General features: G+C 54.9%; 9 protein-coding genes across 9 annotated transcripts; 4 read left to right on the top strand and 5 right to left on the bottom strand.

Annotated features, from left to right (window-relative positions):
- Positions 1-250: 250 nt before the first annotated feature.
- On the bottom strand, positions 251-1915 carry BDP81DRAFT_309044 (uncharacterized protein; the record flags this gene model as incomplete). The annotated part of the gene is made up of 1 exon (XM_060583516.1): positions 251-1915. One exon carries the CDS (start codon positions 1913-1915, stop codon positions 251-253), a length of 1665 nt encoding a protein of 554 aa, XP_060450962.1.
- A 2114-nt stretch (positions 1916-4029) lies between these two features.
- On the top strand, positions 4030-5672 carry BDP81DRAFT_389926 (uncharacterized protein; the record flags this gene model as incomplete). Its single annotated transcript, XM_060587336.1, has 9 exons — positions 4030-4051; positions 4096-4263; positions 4311-4502; positions 4551-4643; positions 4690-4821; positions 4882-4995; positions 5049-5089; positions 5137-5297; positions 5345-5672. 9 exons carry the CDS (start codon positions 4030-4032, stop codon positions 5670-5672), a joined length of 1251 nt encoding a protein of 416 aa, XP_060450961.1.
- A 953-nt stretch (positions 5673-6625) lies between these two features.
- Positions 6626-7602, top strand: BDP81DRAFT_389925 (short chain dehydrogenase; the record flags this gene model as incomplete). Its single annotated transcript, XM_060587335.1, has 2 exons — positions 6626-6732; positions 6834-7602. The coding sequence occupies 2 exons, from the start codon at positions 6626-6628 to the stop codon at positions 7600-7602; spliced, it is 876 nt and encodes a 291-aa protein (XP_060450960.1).
- Positions 7603-7848: 246 nt separating this feature from the next.
- BDP81DRAFT_457605 (N2227-like protein-domain-containing protein) lies at positions 7849-9329 on the bottom strand (the record flags this gene model as incomplete). The annotated part of the gene is made up of 2 exons (XM_060593301.1): positions 7849-9052; positions 9238-9329. 2 exons carry the CDS (start codon positions 9327-9329, stop codon positions 7849-7851), a joined length of 1296 nt encoding a protein of 431 aa, XP_060450959.1.
- A 1483-nt stretch (positions 9330-10812) lies between these two features.
- On the bottom strand, positions 10813-12387 carry BDP81DRAFT_416796 (uncharacterized protein). The gene has a single exon (XM_060589566.1). It carries the CDS (start codon positions 12130-12132, stop codon positions 10924-10926), a length of 1209 nt encoding a protein of 402 aa, XP_060450958.1. The 5' UTR covers positions 12133-12387; the 3' UTR covers positions 10813-10923.
- A 2248-nt stretch (positions 12388-14635) lies between these two features.
- On the bottom strand, positions 14636-16678 carry BDP81DRAFT_389922 (uncharacterized protein; the record flags this gene model as incomplete). Its single annotated transcript, XM_060587334.1, has 1 exon — positions 14636-16678. One exon carries the CDS (start codon positions 16676-16678, stop codon positions 14636-14638), a length of 2043 nt encoding a protein of 680 aa, XP_060450957.1.
- A 1047-nt stretch (positions 16679-17725) lies between these two features.
- On the top strand, positions 17726-18594 carry BDP81DRAFT_90883 (uncharacterized protein). The gene has a single exon (XM_060596482.1). The coding sequence runs from the start codon at positions 17824-17826 to the stop codon at positions 18424-18426; it is 603 nt and encodes a 200-aa protein (XP_060450956.1). The 5' UTR covers positions 17726-17823; the 3' UTR covers positions 18427-18594.
- BDP81DRAFT_90730 (uncharacterized protein) lies at positions 18569-19348 on the bottom strand. Its single transcript, XM_060596479.1, has one exon. It carries the CDS (start codon positions 19205-19207, stop codon positions 18710-18712), a length of 498 nt encoding a protein of 165 aa, XP_060450955.1. The 5' UTR covers positions 19208-19348; the 3' UTR covers positions 18569-18709.
- On the top strand, positions 19349-20347 carry BDP81DRAFT_90731 (uncharacterized protein). The gene has a single exon (XM_060596480.1). The coding sequence runs from the start codon at positions 19489-19491 to the stop codon at positions 20017-20019; it is 531 nt and encodes a 176-aa protein (XP_060450954.1). The 5' UTR covers positions 19349-19488; the 3' UTR covers positions 20020-20347.
- The last annotated feature ends 453 nt before the right edge of the window (positions 20348-20800 follow it).

Here is a 20800-nt window from a genome sequence, read left to right as displayed (position 1 = left end):
CAAACGGTATTGTACCCCCTTGAATCAACTCGAAAGATGCCAGCTCGGTTATCTTTACAGTTCATCAAAACTGGGTCTTCAAAGGGTATCAGTATGCCGCCCAGACAAAGCAGATCCATCGCTCCAATCCAAAATACAGTCTATCATCCTTTGAGCCAAGTCTGTTTCCGAGGCAATAACATGTGGGATCTGGAACCCAAATAGCAGCATCCCAACTGAAGAAAACAAACAACGCGCTCGCTAAGTAAACTCAATAAACTTCAGTCGATCGGCTCGCTTCCTCGGGGTATATGCGTCGATTACCGTTCGACCAATCTTCCGTCGCCGCTCTCGATGGTGCAGATATGCGCACCTCGCGCTCTGGAGGCAGAGATGTGTGTTCAGGGGAAGCCTCGCGCCCTGGTGACACCATCCCACTTCCCGTAAGCGGGCCAAAAAACTCCTCCGGCGATTTGACAGCACCGTCTCTCCACCAGTGGTACAGAACGTCTTGCTGCCACTTGTGCACGTTGCCAATCCTTAGCCGAAGAGTGTGTACAAACGTGGAATAAAGAAGTTCAACGGCAATCGGCGAAGTACGCAGCTGCTGCAGGAGCCACCGCGTGATAAAATCAGACTTATCCTCTTCCTTGAACTCGCTGATCAGCCTAGAAATGCCCAGTTCCTTCTGAGACGCCCGCAACTGCGGTAGCGTAGCTGGGTTCGCCGCATAGATCTTGGCAGCGCGCCTCACCTCCTCAATGGCAGTCACCGGCTCTGGACGAAGTACATGGTCTGGATGGGACAAGAGTTCGGAAAACCGACCATGGGCCATTGATCCGGATCTTGGGGGCGTGTTGTCGAGTGCCATGTCTTCGCCAATGTTGGGGTCGAGGGCGTGTGCGATTTCGAAGGACGGATGCTTCTTCATTGCACCATTTTCTTCGCAAACCCGCTTCAGCCTGGTAACCTCTTCTGTCAGGCGGTCGACGTCCTCACGCTTCTCGCGCTCCTCTTCCGGATATTCGTCCATGAATTCGACTTCTTCCGCACTAGGCTTCATCCCAGTCGATTTCTTAACGTCCATGCTGTACGTGTATTGCCTGTGATACAGCAGGAGATCGTCGTACTCTTCCTTGGCGTTATTCAAGTCCCCGATAGCAGACACAAGGTCTTGCCAAAGCGGATGGGCATCGTCGGAAGGTCCGTGGCGGGAGATACCGGTGAGTTCATATGGCACATCCGGTTGCTCTTCAAATTCGTCGTCCTCCGAATCCTCATCTCGCATCCTTGGCCGTGGTTGTCTCTTGCTACCGGCGGCCAAGAGACTGAAAAAGCGAGTTTCAGTGTTGTTGAGGTCTTCCTCTTCTTCGTCTAGTGAGACCTCGTGTTCCTCATAGTCAAATTCGATAGAGTGGTACTCTGTTCGAAGTGCCTGCATCTCGGCAAATCGCGCCTCCAACATTTGGTCGGATGTTCCGGGTAGACCACGCCGACCCTTGACAAGGATTGGGCGCAACATGTTCATGAAGTTGTTGTCGGCTTCATCCTTTCTGCGCCGCAGGTCTCGAAGAACCTTACGCCGGCCGGCCATGTCTTGCTTCAGCGAGTTCACTTGCTGACGACGATCCTTCATCTGTACCCATAACTCCTGTATACCGTCATCCAGAGATGCCATGGACGCCACCGAAGATGCATCAGAATCGATGAGGCTAGGGACGGAGCTCCGTGAATTCTCGAGTCGAGAGACTTTGTCCGTGATAGAGTCTGTAATATGTTTCCTCTCGCGCTCATAAACGTGACGGTCTTGCACGGTGGGCATGAGAGGTGGGAAGACTACGCGATTTTTTTGTTCAAAGTAGTCTGCCTCCACAGAGCTTGTATCGTCGTCTGAGCTAGTGTATTCGTGATGCCACGAGCCTGATGATAAGGACATGGACGGCGAGAGGCTGCGTTGCATCGGGACCTTTGCCGGCCCTCTATCCCTGAAAGCAGCATCGAGGTTTGACGGCGGCGGAGGTGGTGGTGGATGTAGCAGCATGGTCGGCACTGGTGGCCGTGGTCCTCGGGACGGCGGAGGCGGAGGATGAGGACGTTTGTGCTCGTGACTGGCCCGATGGGAAAGAGGACGTGGTGTATTCGGGCCTGAGGATTGAGAACCATGGTATTGTGACGCATCGGACTTTTGCCATACGGGTAGAGCTGCCATCGAGGGGCCAAGGGAGTTCGGCCGTGTCAAGGTCGGAGGAGGAGGACGTGGTGGTGGATGTGGCAGTGGTAGTGATAATGGTGATGGCATGAGCTGGACGCTTTCGAAATAGCTAGCATCAGTAGTCGTTGCTTCGGATGGAATGGCATGCTCGTGGAATGAGGCATCCCCTGACAAACTTGAAGCGGAGGTCCGTCGTTGGGGGCTTTCGGTCGTAGTCATGAAGAGAGGCTATGGTGCGTACTGGTCGTGAAATTGTTCCATCGCTTTGTGACGTTTGGTGATCCGACAAAGGGAGTGTTCGTCGTCGATGGTCGCTGGGTCGAATTTCGAACGAAAGGTGACGGCTCGAGATTGTTGTGGGCGTAGTCGACGCGGCTCGTTCCAGTCACCACCTTCTTCAGGTACTGCTAATTACGGATGCATGCCAGCAGCAGAAGCAGGCCAGCAACAGCAGCAGCAATGCAAACGTGTGAGCAAAAGGATGGGTGCTGACCGAGGCGTGCAAGGCCGTTGGAGGAGCCACCTTGACTCCCTTTCTCGGTAAGCGGATCCACTTGCCTCCCGTGTGCTAGCCCCCTTTTGCACCTGCCTTCCATAGGTTCTGCGGTGGATTGTGCCTTCCCAGCCGTTCAGCGGAGACCAACCAGGAGCGTAGCTGTAGCCATCCCGACGCTAGTCCCGATATGTGTCAGCACCTCAGCTAATGAGCCCGAGCTTCCGTGGGGGCCTTCTCGGCGGGTCCCCATTGGGACCACTGTCACCACTGGCAGGTGGACACGGACAGCGCGGGGTCATATCGAGCAGTCGTCGCTACTGGTGGGAAGTCATCCCACACACCAAAACACAACTGGACGAGAAGCGCAGCCTGGTTCCATTTGTCTCTTTTCCAATCACTCGTACCGGTACAGAATTTCCATCAAGACGCGAGCCAACCGCCGCCGGCCAGCAACCTCTTCGGGCCTTCATACAGGCAGGGGTGCCGCCCCTTGGGTTGCACGCCAAACAACGATGAGAACAGCGACGGGGGTGGGCAAGCGGGTGCCATCTGTGAGACCACCTCGCCGAAGAGGAGAAGGCAAGCCTTCTGGGCCTACTGTTGTTTCTTGTCCACTTTGCTCCACGTACCTACGGTGGGAAACACTCGATGGATAATGAAGTGCATCCGGCTTATCGACCCCGGGTCCATCGACCATAGGCACTTGGGAGGGTAAACTCGGGAAGAAAAGGCAACCGTGCCGTGCCACACCCTCTTCTCGTCGTTCTCCGTCTCCCGTTTCCTGTCTCAGGCTCTCCCGTTTACCGATCTTCTTCCTCACACTCTTTCTCTCAGCCTGGGACCGACCTTCCACCTCAGTACATCCCCTTAGGATTCGAGGTCTCCTGCAAGACGATGCAGGCTCTGTGAAGGCTCATACCCTCCTTCCTGCAAGAGAACTGTCTGTCGCCTTTGCGCCAGTCACATCTCGCAAGATACGTCACGCGTTGCCGCACAGCTGCTTCGACCAATTAAGCGGGCACTCCTTTTATCCTGTCGTGGCCCCGAGGCCTCGAGGCCCGGCTTGCCTGTCGAGGTTCGCTTGTCTGTTGTCTCTTTCTCCTTGAGCCTCAAGCTTACACCATCACCAAGACTCGGTCTCCGTCCCCGAACCCGGTCTTGCGCGGAGGCCCACCCATGATCGGCGCCGAAGTTCGAAGCTCTCCAAGTGTCGACACAAGATGCCATCATGCACAAGTCGAGCAGGTCAAGCAAATACAAGTCGAAGAGTGGAGGAGGGAGAGGTCCGAGTGCGAGTGCCTGGAGTGAATGGCTTTGGCATGAGGACTACCAGAAGCATTACATGTTCCGCCTGAACAGCAATGGTGAGTCATGAACTGTGTATTTCGAACACAACTAACGTTCAAAGGCGAATACGAGTATCGCTGGCAGGATGTTGAGACGCCGGCCCCGGCGCCGCAAGACGACTTCACTCCCCGAGCAGTAGACGAACTCACGGAAAACATGGACAACCTCGACCTGCCACCTACCACCGAGAGTAGTTATGGATACGAGGGTCAGGATACTGAGCATAATGGTGAGTTGGGTGAAAACGTCGCATAGCAGGGGCTAACCCTGCTGCAGATCCATCATACATGTATGAACCTTCGGCAACATCCCATGGCAGCTCAGGTCGATCTAGGAAAGGAAAGGAGACTGCCTACGCCCCAGATCCTCACGATGAGGGAGATCCTCCACCCGAAGATCCCCCGGCGCCGCCCTTAGATCCATTTTGGGGTGCCGAAGGTGGCACCACTGGACTACAGGACGAAGAATGTAAGTGAGGGTACTCTTGTGAAGAGTGTCTAGCTAACAAACCCACAGTAACTCCTCCCCAAGCTGGTGCAGAAAGCCTGTATCACGAGTCCGAGGGATATGGGGCAGCTCATGATCCGATTACGGCTACGTACAGTCAAGGTGAGACACTCGGGTTAGGGAGTTTGAACCATGCTGATGCCGGTAGACTCTGGGTACGCAACGGCCGATTTAGATGACTTCGATGATCCGATTGTGCAAGAGGCTATGTCGAACCGCAACGAAATGTATGGGACTTCCGGTCATGGTGGACCATCAACGGAGCCTGCGTATGGTACAGGTATAAAAAAAAACAAGCGATGCTCCTCATTGCCACTCCCATGGCTAATTACCCAGACAGCTTATCCAGCATACGAGGAGGACGATGGTGCGGCAACGCCGAAGGGCAGGCAAAGCCCTACGCCATCATTCGACATAAGCGGCACTCATGGGTCTGCTGAAGATCTTGATCCTCGTGAGTGGATCCGTCCATCTATATCTCGTCCTGCTGACTCTAACGATTTGCAGGTTACGTCGTTGAACCGTCACACAAATTCCGACCCGGATCGGTAGGTTACCCAACAATCTAATAATTGGGGTTTACTAACACTGGCAGGTCTTCAAAGTCCTATGGTCGGAGCCATCCGGCTCTCACGCCGCAGGAAACTCAACGATATCCGAGAAGCAGCAAATCCAAGACCAATTCGGAGGGTCGGTGTTCATCGGTTTCAGGCGCTTCATTGTTATTGCAAATGACGAAGGGCACTGCACATGCGTGTACGTTAGCGTCAACCATTGTTTGGAAACTTTCACTGACAGTTTAGGCCAATTCTCACGTACCAAGGCAAAGCTTGCAAGAAGAGGGGCGTGAAAGCCCACAAGCACGGCATGATCTATAGCCACAAGCTTCATCGACCGTTTCGTGACGAGCCAAAGCTCGGTTTCCCACCAGTTCGGGCTAAGATCACGATCGAGGGAGAGAAGCTCGCTAAAGAATCGCGCGTCAACTACTCCAAGCTTGTCACGGTTGAACACAACGTCAAGGTCTTCTTCATCGGCTACATTAGCTCCGACGACTTTGAAGACGTTGAGTACGCTGTTGATGACTGCTGGGAGAAGAAGACCCGAGCGAAGAAGAAGTCAAGAAAATAAGCAGACGACTTTGTTTGCAAACATGTTTGCGTCTCTGTCACAACTTGTGATGGCAGCACATTTTAACAAATTATACGTTTGGAAGAAGCTAGGCCCGCCTACGCTCCTCTATCACGATGAGACGACAGTCTATTTTGCCGACAACCCGGCTCATTTACTACGATATTATTGCGGAAGCTATGTCATGATGATTCACATGTTATCAAACATTTACTTGGATTTATCTGGCATGAAATTGTTATTCACAGGGAGTTGGCAGCATTAGCAGTAGCATTGATGCAGGCTCGAACAACAGTGGAGAACATGGGAACAGGCCATGGACAGATTGCATTACTAGAGTCTTTTCTTTTCTTATTTCGCGTGGATATCTCATCTACCTACTATCTATCACCCCAAGATTGGACTACTTACTCAGCCTCTGTTTGTGAAGTACCCTGCATATGAATTACGATGGGGCTGCGCCGCAAACCCGAGACCCAGCGTCCTGGAATAAGGCAGCCGTACCTTACATGGAATTTACAATTCCTGTCTGGTGTTATTGCACTTTTGTTCCCCAAAAGGTTCCGAGCAGCGACCCCTACGTAAGGTAGGCAGCGACCCCTACGTAAGGTAGGCAGCGACCAGGAAAATTGCTGTGCATCAGTAATCGGCCCCGACCCCACGCTTTTCCCCGGTGTGGACCCGGTGTCTGGGAAATTGGAGCTAGCGGGACAGCCGAGGCTCGGTATCTTCTCCCCCGCAAACGTCACCGCCCGGGGTAAGGTCGGTCTAAACTCTGGGGGAGAGCAGTTGACTGATTACCTGTACTGATTTCCAATCCGGGCCCCTTTTTACCTTGTTCTTCCCCCATTCTTTTTTATTCTTTTCCTACAGTGCCTTTTGAGCTTGCTTTTCTTCCTTAGAGATACTTGAAGCAATCAATTGAATACAGAAACCAGAAGAAATCGTCAACAATGGCCGAAGCACAGCTCAACGATTTCCCCTCCCTCTTCTCCCTCAAGGGCAAGGTCGCCGTCGTCACCGGCGGCTCCCGTGGCCTCGGCCTACACGCCGCGTCAGCGTACGTTTGAATCTCCCACTTTCCTGCGTGTTTTTCTCTTTTTTTGCTTCGCGGAAAACAATGTCATCAAGACCCCCGACTGACGATAAAGGAAACAACAGCTTCCTCCAAGCAGGCGCCTCCAAAGTCTTCATCTCCTCCCGCAAGGGCGCCGCCTGCGACGAAGCATGCAAAGCCCTCAACGCCCTGCCCAACCTCCAGCCCGGCGCCGTCGCGATCCCGATCCCCGCGGACGCCGCGTCCATCAAGGGCGTGGAGCACCTCGTCGCCGAAGTCAAGAAGCACGCCGACCGCGTCGATATCCTGTTCGCCAACGCGGGCGCTACCTGGGGTGAGGCGTTTGACACGCACCCGGACGAGGCGTTTGCCAAGGTGATGGATTTGAATGTCAAGGGTGTGTTTAACACCATTCGGCTGTTTACGCCGTTGCTCGAGAAGAGCGTTGCTGCGAATAAGGGCGGCAACGGGGAGCCGGCAAAGGTTATTATCACGGCTTCCGTTGCGGGCTTGGGGATCGGTACGCTGGGGAAGCAGGGGACGTACGGGTACAGTGCCAGCAAGGCGGCCGTGTTGCATCTCGGTCGTAACTTGGCGCTGGAGCTTGCGCCGAGGGGGATTACGGTGAATTCTATTGCTCCGGGCTTCTTCCCGAGTAAGATGTCGAATGGCCTCTTGGAGATGGGCGGCGGTGCGGATAAGATTGGAAAGGGGAACCCGATGGGACGATTGGGACGGGCGGAGGATATTGCGGGCGCGGTGGTGTATCTTGCTAGTCGGGCTGGGTCGCATGTTAACGGGGAGGTTATTGCCATTGATGGCGGGTCGTTGTGGCAGAGGGGGGAGTTGAATGTTCCTCCTAGCAAGCTGTGAGGAAGCTTGTAAGCTGAGGTTAGTTCTTGGATTGGAGAGAAATGTAGATTGTAGATGGGGGGGTTTGAACAAGAATGTGCATTTTTGCGCAAGGTTATCAGTGCCTGGGCATCGAGTCTATCATGCTACCGTAATGCCGTGAATTTATATCGCATCCCTGCCTCCCATGATATATACAGATAATGATTCAAAGCACATTCAGAGCCAACAACTTGGGGGGAAAGAGAGAGCTCAACGCACGAAAATCTACAACGGCTTCCTCGCCACCCAGAAACTCGCGCGGTACGTCGTATGCAACATACTCTCCCCATCATGAATATACGGCGCCTCAATCCCCTCCTCACGCTTTTCCACAACAAAGCCCACCCTCTCGACAAGCGCCATGACCTCGTCATCACTCAGCTCGAAACTACCCGGGTCCGCGATCCCCGACGAGTTATTCGCGTCGTGGTCGCCGTCGCCGTCGGTATCTCGTCCGTGGTTCCCGGGGGCATTATTCTCAAAGTGCCACAGCAAAGGACCGAAATTGATAAGTAGTCCACCGGGGCGGAGGGCATGGCGAATCGTCTCGAGGTACCGAATCAGATTCGGCGCCGTGTCGAGAAAGAACACCGTCGCGACGGCGTCATAGGCTTCAAAGTGTTCCTCGTCCGCGTACAGGCATAGAAAGTCTGCGGCGCACATGGACATGCTACCTATCCCCGTCCCAGAAGCGTGCTGCACCGCCTGCGCCTGCGCGAGTTCCGTCGCCGGATGGATATCCGGCACGGCGCAGCTCCGGAGGTGATTTGCGCGCGTGCGGTGGTTGGAGAAGGAGTGGACCCAGGGGTATATCTTGTGTTGGCCCGCTTGCTTGGTGCAGTTTAGGATGTAGGAGGAGGCGAGGAGCTGGTGGTAGGAGATCTCGTTGCCCTCTGCGTCGTGGCCGTTTAGGCAGAGGTCGTAGACGAGGCGGCCTAGGCCTGCGCCGGGGACGAGGACTTTAAGGGGTTCCGCGTTCACGGGGCGAGCGGCGGCGGCGGCGGCGTCTGCTGCAGCAGAAGAAGAAGATGACTGCCGGGCCTTGCGCTCGCGATCGAGGGCGTCGAGGACGGGACCGTAGCATACGCTGCGCTCCGCGGCGCCCTCGGCGGACCAGTCGCGGTAGAATTGGCGGAGGGTGCTGCGTGCTTTATCGGTGTCGCCGTGCTTGGCGACGCCGACCCAGGGGTCTGGGAGCTTTGGTTCCTCTGCCGAGCCCTCTGGTACGAGGTGGAAGGAGCGCAGGCCGTTGTGGGCGATGGCGCGGGCGAGTTCGGCGTTGGACTCGATTGCGTCGTCGGTGCGCTCGAGGGTGTCTAGGAAGTTGAAGGGCGGGGCGGCGAGGAGCTGCCAGTGCGCCTGGGGGAGGGCGTAGAAGGATTGGCGGCGGAGGTGGGTTACGTTGAAGTGTGCCACTTTTGCGTATTGGCTGTGTGGATATTAATGAGTCGAGGTTTTGAGATCATGATGGTGAGGAAGATGAGGATGAGTGAGGACGTCCACTGGTAAGTTGGGATGAAGAATCACGCCTTGCGGAACTCATTCATGATCTAGTGGTTGCCTCCTCATACAATTGAAAACCAGGAACAGGATAACAAAGCATGAACCACTCACAGAAAAGAGTCGAGAGCGCAGAAAATGACCCTCGTCTCCTCGGGATCGTCAACCGTGTTCTCCATGCCGCTCCATTGCTCGTCATCCGCCATGGCTGGCTGGTTGACCGGCTTTCCTTCCCCAAAATTTCCTTCCCTTCTATGACCCTCGCGCGTCCGTCGTCCCTTCACCAGAGTATGGAGCGTGAGGAATTATCCAGTTCAACAGCACTAAGCCTGAACGCTGGCGAGAGTTGTGACGCTTTCCTGCGTTTGGTTTGATGGTTGGCTGCGCAGAGTGATTCAGATGAGGGGCAATTATTCCGAACCGCCCAGCTCCAGCATACAGAAACCAGCTTGACAACTAGGATCGGGATCGAAAGCCGGTGAAAATAGTGACTGTCCTCCGGATTCGATGCAACCGCGAAAGCAAGCAATTGAACCACCTTGGAATGTCGAGACCGTTGAGAAAAGTATAGATAGAGAGAGAGAGAGAGAGCTTTGAGCTTTGAGAAGGCGCAAAAAGGAGTCATGAAAAAAAGCCATCAACGGTACCCCGCGGCGTCGTTGGTCCATCCCAACCACCCCGCCGAAAAAAAGGGTCCCCCCTCCCCGCCCCTTTCCCCGACAGCGGCCGGCGGCTGCCGCGATCGCATCCTGCATGGATCAAGCTGTCCCCCACCCGAGCACCGAGGCCAGAAACCTTGGGTTGGGTTGGATGATGTGCACTGAAGGTTCCCGTCGGCTTACCAATTGACTGACACAGGTACCGTGGCTGGGAAGGCTTAAACCTCGTGGACTCAAAAATTAAGGTACTGTGAGTATTCGTACCTTGACATTCAATCACAAGCCCTCAGCTTTATATCAGTATAAGATCACGATAACATGTAATCCAATTCGAAACCCCTTCAAGACCTGATGGGAACCATATTCAGATGCGGAGTGGGGATGTTGCTTTCTCGCTTTGCTGGTCTCATGACCACAATTTAGCGGATTTCAATGAGTCTGATTGCTCAATACGACGGCATCTTTGGGGTGTGAATTGTATACCAACCAGACGTCGACCGGAGGAGGAGGAGGAGGAGAACTGAATGATGATTATTACCACAATCGTAATGAAAAGCATCTCCGAAACCCAGCATTATAAGGGTTGGCTAAGATGCGGAGAAAGCTGGTGTGTACTCATCCAGATATCCGAAAGAGCATTATTCTACCCGGATATCCATACTGGCTTACAGTGCCAATTGCGAATGCCCTCACTCACCACATAATTCACTATCCATAACTCCTACTTCACTTTACCTCACTGTCAAACTTCAATATCATACCTCGACATCACACCTTAGCATCAAATAACAGCTACACAGGTCATCAATGAATCTCATTTTCATTCCCCACAATCATCAATCTACATGATCGCGTTTGCTAATCTACACATCCCATTCCCGCAGGGTAAAAAAAAAAGTCACCGATACCCGAAATTACTATGAAGCATCCCAACGCCCAAAGGTCTCAAAAATGCTCGCCAATCGCGCAAACTTCAACCCCCCATTCGTTACTTTGTGTGTGTTTGTTCTTCTCCATCTCCCCCCCCCCCCCCCCATCGTCCAAACAGTATCATATGCTTGCTTCATCAGTCTGGCTCATCATACTTCATTTCTTTCCACCTTCGTTTCCCATCATCATCCAACTAACTGACCATCATGACTCAGTGATCACGGTGACGACGCTCCTTTCTCCTCTTGCGCCTCTCATCAGCATAATCACTGCTCACGGCGCTCTGGCTGCTCAAACCAGGAATGACGTGGTGATACGACTTATTCCCCATATCGCTCTCCACCGCGCTCGTGATGTCGCTCTCCGCCCAGCTACCAGGCATACTCGGCTCAGGCTCCTCCCTCGGCGGCGGGAGCGCGTAGCCCCGCGTATTCTGGTCCTCGGCAACGGTGCTCGCCCGCTGGAAGCTGAAATCGCGCCTCGAGCTACCCGCAGCCCGGCCCCGCTCCTGCAGCTTCTTGGCCTCGGCGCGGATACGCTGGCGCTCGCGCTCCTCGTTGCGGTCGGCGGTACTGTACACTTTACGGATACCGCCGCCGCCGCTCTTCTTGTTGGGCGTCGACGTCGGCGTGGTCTGCTGACCCGAGAGCAAGCTGGCCGAGACGTTTGATTCGGTAGGGTTCGTCGAGCCGTCCCACTCGGACGCCTCAGATTCCTTGTTCAGACCGCCGACGCGGGCGGGCTTCTCGTGGCGGTATGAGCGGAGATGCTTCTTGGCCGCGCGTTCAGCCTCCTCGTCAATGAGCACGCCGGCCTCGTCGTAGTTCTGGGATGAAGGCTTCTCCTTGTGGCGCGCGGCTTCCTTCTCCCTGCGCCTCTTCTCCTTCTTGCGATCGCGCTTCTCGCGGGCGCCGATATCGCTGGGTCCCGCCGTGATGCCCGACAGCGTAGTCCCCGAGATGCTCGTCTGGTTATCGTCGTAGTCCTTGTAGACGCTGCCGCCCCCGAGCTTGGTCGACTTGGTGGCGCCAGACAGTAAGGTACCGTTGGGACCTCTGCGGCGCAGCACCGTGGTCTTGTAGTCGTCCCAGTCGTTTTCCTTGAAGTAGAACCCTCCGTTTCTGGCCCAGAAGAAGAACCAGATGCCCGTGATGATGATGGCGGCGCCGATGAGGCCGAAGAGCACAAAGATGGCCGTGTTGTTGATGTCGGCCGGGTCGGTGACGCCGACGTGGGGGTTCTCCTTGTATCCCGTGCTGTCGCGGGCGAGGAGGAGGGAGCGAGCGGCGAGGGGCCCGACGGAGCCCGCGTCGATTGATCGGGCCGTGATGTCTGCTGTGTCGGGGAGGCTCGAGAGTCGTCTGGCCGCGATGAAGGAGCGGGCTTGGTGCGCCAGGCCGTTGACGACGGCCGGAGCCATGATTGGCAAAGGCTGACTTCAGTTGAAGTCGTGGTACGTGGTAAAAAGTAGTTTTTTTAGTTTTTTTTTTTGTATGGTATCCGGTAGTAGTCGGACGATTGCTGGCAGGACCAGCGATCAATGGAGGTGAGACTGGAATGTGGTTGTGGATGCTGTGGATGGAATGCTTCTCTACAGTCCACTTCGGAAAATGGGTAATGCACACTTCTCTCGAGGCGGAATGTCGAAAAGGTGCAGAGCAGACAAGATTACGGATAAGGTAAGAGGTGAAAGTTGCCTGGCCAGCTGCGTGGTGGCGGATGGCTTGTTCCTATAGAAACCAGAAATTGCCGTGGCTGGGGGGATGTGCGCGAACAAAGTGAGGTGGTTGGTGGGGGAATGTTCCTGGGGGTCGCTTCCCTGCTCTCTCTCTCTCTCTCTCTCTCTCTCTCTCTCTCTCTTGGGACTCTTCCCTGCGCCTGCACAAGGCGAATTTGGCTCTGTCAAATGGGGGAAAACACACCGACTAGCTTGTTCCTCACTTATTCAAGTCGAAACCCGTATTCTGGTGTCTGTGTTGGCAAAGCCGTGTCCAGCACCCCGTCGCGCCTACCGCCTCCCAAGCTTCCTTCCCAGCCTCCCAATGACGTCGAGAGTAAACAGACCCCCCACCCGCAGCCCAGCAACCGCCCTCACCTCGACTCACCTCACTCACCTCACTCACCTCACCTTACCCAATCACACAAAAACCATGCCACCGTCCCAGGCAAAAGGTCAAAAAAACGGACACTAACGGACGACGGTGCCATTTCATTCGAACCGTTGGGTCTCCCGTGCCGCCGTGCGGGAACGCACGCGGAATCCACATTTAAACCGTCCGCCTTCGAGCCGTTTGGCCCGTTGCTTGAAGGCTTTCCCTTCTTCCAACACGCGCTGAGTGCTGAGTGACATGACATGTTCCTTGCGCCCCCTTCCCACATCCGGCCATCTATCTAAGAATAAAAGACTCCGTACGGATACCTACAAACATCCATACCAACCACGCCTCAAGGATCTAGACTATGCATACCAGCACCGCAAAAGAACAAATAGAAGCGTTGGCCTTTTTTTCAACAGGCCCTTAGATCCCAGGCCCCTCCCCAAAACGAGCCCTTCTTCGACCTCCCGAACAGTGAACTAAACCATCCCGTTTCAAATCTGTATCACAACGCCGGCGCCAGTAGCTAAACGCTGAACGAAGCCCGGGAGTCTTCTTATAACCAGGGGAAGGGCGGGATCACAATCGCCAATTGAATGTCCGAACTTACTATGATTGGTCTTGCAAGAGCCCAGGAGAGCAGAATGAAGAGGCCAGACATTCAGTCACCGTAGAATTCCTGAGGCAGGTCTGGAGTATGAAAGTGCGGCCTCGCATCAACCGGGTTGCCCGGAACGGGCAAGTGATTAACCCCCTTTTTCATCCCCCGCGGTCCTCCGTATTAAATGGGAAGAGGGGTGTGAACCTACCAAAGATCACCATTCAGCACCATAATCATGAGACAATAAGAGACTTGTTGTTCCGACATGTTTATTTCATATGCGGCCTACACGGCTCAGCCATGTTAGGGGTATCTTGTCCTTTGCCGCTCGAGTAAAAAGTGAAAAAGATGGGCAGTTCATCATCTGCTACCAAATACCATACACCACCATAATAGCCCAGTTCCAAATTCCCCCTTTTAATACCTGCCCATCCCAAAGGGCCGGGGGCCTGACTGAACTACATCCTTCCGTCGTCCCCAACGCCCCCATGCCCATGGCTTTGGAGAGGGCAGCCGAGCCCATCCCAATAGTATCCTGCTAACACTGTTCTCGAAGTAGAAATGAAGGAAAGAGAAAAAAAAAACCCCGCGCAAGGTAGCTAGCTAGGCATAACAATTTGCTGAATACCCTTCTCCCTAAAAGCACAAGAAGTGCGAACTTCCCGGATTGCCGATACAGGTTGTCTATCAAAATCGTCCAGCCTAAATGTCGTGGCTGGAAGAGCACGACATACGCTTCGCCTCGGAGGAGACACGGCCATGTCGTATAGCACGACACCCATGTCTCCTCGCAAGGCAAGAGACTGGAGAAAGTCTCCGCATATGCCCAGAAAAACACACTCCATTATCGTGTCCCGACCCTACAAATTCAAAACGCCCGCGGGTCTCACCCGGGCCGCACAGCCATAATCGGCACATACATGATTCGTCCTGTAAATGGTATAAAAATGCTTGGAAATATGAAGAAAAAAAAGGAGCAGAGCTCGCGACAGCCTCTGCTTTGGGTATAAACTTTTCCGCTACCAGAAAGTCGACCTAAGCAGTTGCGGAAGCAAAGAAGAAGGAGAAACGAAAAATAGGAAGCTCATCATATCGATACAGCTTTCAATCTGAGTTCCAAGTGCAGAAACAACGCTCGCTCTAATGAAAATCGTGCAGAAAACGGAAACAAAAAAAAAACAAATGTGTGTCGCTTCATCAACTCGTCATTGTCGTTGTAATTCGATTTATGTAAACGGAATGCGGAATTGTTCGTAGTCGCCCGCTTGGCTACGGCTGTAGGAGTCGGCCTGGCTTTCGGATCGATCACGGAGGGCTGGTCGGTCCATACGGCTGCGACGTTCATCAGAGTAGACGGTATCCCTGTCGCTCCCACCAGCAATGCGTGCTGCCTGGCTGATGTTGATTTCGCCACCATCCTGACACTGGATCTCGGCGTTACCAACTCGGAGGACGGCATGACCAGTGACTTTGATGGTGATGTCGTCGCCATCAATGGCAGAAGACCGGGTGGTTCGTGTGGTGGCGCTTCGTAGGAAGTCGCTTTCGTCAAGGCTGTCGCTACTTCCACTGGACCTGCTGCTCTTGCTCTTCTTCCCAGCCTTTGAGAGAGCCGCAGCAGTCAAAGGCACCCCGCCGCCGCTTACGCCGTTCTGGTATGCCATGGCAGCAGCCTGGGCAGAGTCGTACTTTATCTGCGAGTAGCTACCGCTTTCACCGCCGGCCATGTAAGAATGGCGGCGGCTACTGCGAGTAGGTGCGGGAGCAGGAGCAGGAGCAGGCTCGATCTGGTATGCACGATGGCTGTACGTGCTGGAACCCCTGCGGTGACCACGAGGCCTAGCAACAACGCCATCGTCGTATTGATAACCATGAGGCACGATGTCCTGGTACATGAATTCTTCGCCATCAAAATCATCAGAGTCATAGCCCTGGGACATGATTTGGCGCTGCTGGGGGTGAGGTTGGGGCGGGGGACGGAAACCCTGTTGAGGAGCAGTCGTTCGTGAACGAGGCGGTGGCGGCGGCGGCATCAAGTCGCTGTCCCTGTCCCGGACCTTGAGAGATGGTCGTCTGCCGATGGGAATAGGAATGTTCTCTTGCTCGTAAGTGGGACCGGGGCCGTGGCCGTGGCCAGGGCTAGGATGATAACCGTAGTTGTCGTACTCGAAGGAAGAAGCTGACATGGACCGGTGTCCCATGGCCGACGAAGGCCTTTGTTGGAAGCGATGAGCCAGATTCGAATGTCTGGGGCTGCTCGCCACAGGGGTAGGCGGAAAGTAATCATTCGACGGCGGTGGAGGCGGGTGGTGCGGCGCCTGCATAGGGTAAGGGACACTTCCGGGGCCCCAGGCGCCAGGCGGTGCCCCATACGAAGAGCCAGGTGCAGGCGCGAACGGAGACTGCACATGCGGTGATGGGTGAATAGGAATCGGCATAGGAGCGGGAGTAAAGGGTGATGAAGCATGAGAGGAAGGCGGCGCGTGAATAGACGGGGCAAATGGCGATGCCGCAGCCGGGGTGAAGGGCGAGGCGTTGTTCGCAGCATGCCATTGCTTATTGGAGGTGGGCGGTCGGGAACCTTGGCCGTAGTAGCTCGCAGGTCGACTTGAAGCTCGGGGACGCGAGCCCTGTGCCTTTCCCGGTTGCTGTACGCCGTATTGCGAGGCTTCTTCTTCCGAGAATTTCGGTCTTCTGTATTCATCTGGCTTCTGGGCTGTCTTCTGGGTGTGAACGACGGGCGCCGTGTTGACGTGCTTTGTGGAAGGACGAATTGCGGACTTTTTGGGGGCAGACCGGTCGCGCTGCTGCTGACGATCGTCTCGTTCGCGCTGCTCTTGGTCGCGAAGCTCCTGCTCACGGCGTACAGCCTTTTCCTTTTCTTTCTTGATGCGGTGTCTTTCCTCTCGATCCTCTTGACGAGCTTGCTGCTCTCTGGCAGCCGCCTTTTCGGCGGCCCGTTCGTTAGCCCTTTGAAGGGCCTTTTCGGCGGCTCGGTCGACGACCCGTTGTTCGTGTCGTCTTGCCTTATCCCTCGCTTTCTTGTCTGGAACAGCGGGGTGGATGGTGTCGTCCGAGTCGGTCTGGCCGTATTGCGGGGAGGTGGAAATCGGTCTCGTCATCCTGTCCTTGCGAGATTTGCCGCTGTTTGCCTTCTCCTTGGATGGGCTTCCTGGTGCTAGTGACTGGGCGTACTTATTGGAGCCCTGAATGACGAAACCAGTCTCCTCGTCGACGTCTTCGACGCAGGCAACTATTTTGGGGGCCATAGTGAAGCGGTGTCGATCGTCGCAATGGGCTATAGTATGGTGATGTGAGCTCGGTAGTCGAGCGACTGGTGTTCGGAGGCAAAGGTGCCTCTGTCGAGACGAGCAATCGTAGGTTCGTAGCAAGTGATCGAAGGTGTGGTGAACTGGGGGGGGGGGGGGGGAAGAACTTGGCCGCGGTGGGAATCGGGAACTTTTTTGTATAAAGGGCGAACGAGAAAGACAGTGGGGATGCGGAAGGGGATGCGACCACTATCTGATGGAGGGAGTGCCCGTATTTGTGGGGATAAAAATCCGACCAGGATGAGGGGGGGGGGGGGGGGGGGGGGCGTGAAATTGGGTGTGGGAGAAAATGAGACGCTGCGGATACTGGTGCTGATGCTGGCTAGGTGTGAGGCCGGGTTACTTATTCGTTGTTGGCTGCTTGTTATAGGCGGAGAGGGAAAGAGACGGAGAGTAAGAGTCAGAGTGGACGAAGTTATCATGGATCTTCAGGAGAAGCGCGGACTAGCAAGAGATGATATTCGTTGAATCTGTTGTTGTGTTGTGTATACAACGTGGGATGGATAATCCAAGAGACGAGGGAAGACCGTGGCCGTGGGCGGGCTATGGACGAGCGTGCTATCTTATTAATCCTGACTTGCCTACCTCACCCTATGCTTTGCATTGCAGGAAAGGTAAGGTATGGTACTTCGTTCGTACGGATACCTTTGGACAGGTAGCGTGAGTGCGTGCAGTTGCAGTGTAATGACTGCGGCTTGCGCCGTGAGAGGAAGAGTCCGGAGCGAGGGAGGGGAGGGCGAGCGAGGTGTGTGCGCAGCCCAGCAACTCATTCGCAGCACCACCAGAGAAAAAATAGCCTACAGAAAAGCCAATCGTGAGGATGGCCTAGACTTGACGACCCGATGTAGGGGCGTGGTCACAGCAAAAAAAGGACCTGACAGCGGATGAGGTCGTCTCGTTGCCCGGGGTGCTCTGCCGCTCGTCCAGTGTCACTCCAATGGCCGGCCAGCGCTCGACGATAGCGAGCAACTCCAAGTACCTCGAGAGAGAGAGGAGGAGGAGGAGGAGGAGGAGGAGGGGCGTGTGCCTGAGCCCGCAAATGGCTGTGAGAGCTCTGATGGATCTGTAGCTTGGCTCCGGCTTTGATGCTCGATTATCCGAGGCGGACGGGAGCGCTGGAACGGACTATGCTTTGCGGGAGACGGAGGACAGGCCTGCAACGTTGGAGAGGGACGGAGAGGGAGAGAGTGAGGGTGTGCGAGAAGATGGTTGCTGGTACTGCCCAGCTTGCAACGTCTCCCAAGTCACAGAGTCGAATACCGGGGTCTGCGACTTGTCAAGAACGTGTGCGAGTCTGGAGAAGCATGGGACCCAAGGAGGACAGGGAAATTCTTTGCTGTCGTCACTTCTCCCTGTCAAACTGTATCGAAATCGCCCAAAATTGGGTCGAGGACAGAGATTGCCGGCGGGTGAAAACTATTTTTTCTGGCCCTCGCTGGGTCCTGGGAATCGGGACTCCTGGGTGGGAAAACTGCGACAACCCACACGAGAAACAAGCTGGAGCTAACAGAGTAGCCTCAAGCTCCACCGCGTGGCAGCAAGGACCGTGGGAAAGGGCTCAGCTAGAGCCTAGAGTCTGCTGGACCGACGTCGAGCCAGTTCGTCTTGTTCCAGGAAGCTTCTGTTGGCTGTGGTTCATCCGCAGCACCGGCGTCAAACCAGGGAAACCCCTTCAACACAGCATTTGACCGCAAAGTTGGGAACTGGGCGGTCCCCTGGGGGCCCTGGTGTTGGTGCTTTTCGTTGGCGCCGGTGCCAATCGTCGCCGCTTCGAGTCAGAGCGCCAGAAGCACTCAGGCCCAACTGTGGAGAAGCCCTTGTCTTTCGTTTCTTCCCGTCCGCGACCGTTGCAATGGATTTGCCCTCGAACGGGGGTCAAGAGCCTGGCAAGGCCTGCTGGGGGTGTTGCGAATTCGTGCGGCGCGCCAACAAGTAAGCTTTTTACGGCACCAAGTTACCAACGCGGAACGTTCATCCAGATCGAGTTTCCATTGCTGTAGTAGCGCTGACGTCCTTGTGCGCCCATGTGTTGCGATGCCGGACAGCAGAGCAGTCCTGCTTGTGTGAGTGTCCGATCAAGGGCTTTTTCTGCGTTGTGCCCCGACGGCAGTGTTTTCTTCTTCGTCCCGCCATTGAAATCTCGAATGCGGCAGCCACCCCTCCCCTCAATGGAGGTCTACTGGCTACGAAGGCCCTGGAACAGGTACTCGACTGGGGCGTGGCCACAGGACAGAGAGAAACAACGTTCTCTGAGTCTTCTGCCAGCTGTCTGGATGAGACAGGATGGGCTGGCTCCCTTGGGCTGCGCTGCGATGCTAAAGTCTGGCTGTTGGAGTGAGTCTCCGTGTGCGCGGGAGATCCACCTCCAGGGCCGAACCAGACGGGGGTGTCACTCAAAGATGACGGAGCATTGCTGTCTGGTGCGTTGTGCCCTTTTCGACTGGGGGGTTCTTTTTTTGACTTCTCCATCAAATGGCTGGTTTTACTGCCCGACCTTGTGACTGGGCTTGGCTCTTGGGTATCAACGGCGAAGCGGGCTGACGAACGACACCACAAGCGTCCAATCGTTTGCCGCGCTCTGCGGCCTGCCAGACCTTTTTCTCTCTCTCTTTCTTTGACCAAAAACGTGTTTTCGTCTTCGGTTAAAAGGTTGGGTGTGTGCAGAAAAAAAAGAAACAAAAAGAAGGTTCTCAGGATTGGTGAGGTGATCGACCGAGAGAGACAGTACGGAGTGGTCTGGTGCGCGCCCCATGAGGCGGTTGAGGTACTTTACGACTCGGAACTTGCACAAACCAAACATCAGGAGACGTTTCCTGTACTTTCGATGCCATCCTAGGTCGTGTAGGCAACTGGGAGCCTTCAAATGGTCAACGAGCAGAGTCTGCACACAATGCAGAACCGCCCCCATCGCCCTTCGGCATCGCATCGCCAACGCACTTGTGCCGGAAAGCCCAATCATGGGCCCGACCCACCCGGTCAGGAATGCAGATTCATGCAGTCCGGGCCCGCTCGCTTTTCTCATAGGGCGGGGCCGGAACGGCAATGAGAGTCATCGTCCCATCTCGGACTTGAATGGCTGCTTTCCCTGGCCTACTTGTCCAAGCACGGATTGGTTCCTTCAACTTGTTAAACGAGACCATGTAAGATGGCATCACGATGCTGAGTTGCTGCAGTGTTGCACGTCTAGATCTGTCTCCCCGCGTCTTGCTGTGTCGGTAGGCATGCGTCTGATAGAGCTGCGTACGGATATCTTGGGGTACGATGCCCTTGTCCCTCCGTAGTGGGTACCGATCTCGCTGGAAGAACCGCACTGTTTGCAGGAACTGCGTCACTGAGGTATCCGTACACAGACTCGAGATCGCCATCATGTTGTTGTGGTCAAGTCATTGGAGTTTGTTCCCAAGGTGACTCCGAAAGACGTGTCTCCATGACAGACTTGTTCTCGCGTCATTGGCTTTGCGTCTCGAAGTCGAAAGTGGTCTCGAACACTGAACAAACGGCTCCGATAGGCCGTTCACATCGGCCATCGGCCAGACGATGTACTTCAAATACTCGAAATGTACTGTGATGATATGTCTTCCCCTCCATCCTTTCGAGGAAAAGTAGATAGCTGCGATCTGACCTCGTTACAGTGCCCAAGTCTGAAGCATCCAAAGGAAAGGTGACATGAAGAAACATTTGCGATTGACATTTTGCCTGGATGGCGCCGAGACCGTTCTCCACGCGTTGTACGCAACTGCACAGTCCGACTGCATGACATGCATCTATCCCACAGGCATTGACATCGTAAACCAGCGCCCACTGTGCTCAAAATCCGTCTAGCGCGAGGACATGCCGAAATGGGTTCGAGTGAGGCCCTCCCGGAGCCTCTCGTGGCTCCGTCTTATCGAGGAAGCTAGTCAAAGTTGTTCTTCTCCTTGGTCCTCTCCTCGTTGAGATGTGGAGCAATGTCGCATCCACGGAATTGAATGGGTCGCCAGGATCCTCGGTTCGGTATTTTGCGGAGGATGGCTACTTCGTACGCTCCCTTACAGCACATTCGCTGTCAAGTGCCTTTGTCCG

This window comes from Colletotrichum phormii (assembly GCF_030913505.1).
Source record: "Colletotrichum phormii strain CBS 102054 chromosome Unknown BDP81scaffold_2, whole genome shotgun sequence".
In the NCBI taxonomy this organism is placed as follows: domain Eukaryota; kingdom Fungi; phylum Ascomycota; class Sordariomycetes; order Glomerellales; family Glomerellaceae; genus Colletotrichum; species Colletotrichum phormii.
This window is presented reverse-complemented; position numbering and strand designations above follow the sequence as displayed.

Bases quoted from the DNA above. Each gene is read 5' to 3' on its own strand.
- BDP81DRAFT_90883 (XM_060596482.1), top strand. From the start codon at position 17,824: ATGCTCGATTATCCGAGGCGGACGGGAGCGCTGGAACGGACTATGCTT.
- BDP81DRAFT_90731 (XM_060596480.1), top strand. From the start codon at position 19,489: ATGAGGCGGTTGAGGTACTTTACGACTCGGAACTTGCACAAACCAAAC.
- BDP81DRAFT_90730 (XM_060596479.1), bottom strand. From the start codon at position 19,207: ATGGAGAAGTCAAAAAAAGAACCCCCCAGTCGAAAAGGGCACAACGCA.
- BDP81DRAFT_416796 (XM_060589566.1), bottom strand. From the start codon at position 12,132: ATGGCTCCGGCCGTCGTCAACGGCCTGGCGCACCAAGCCCGCTCCTTC.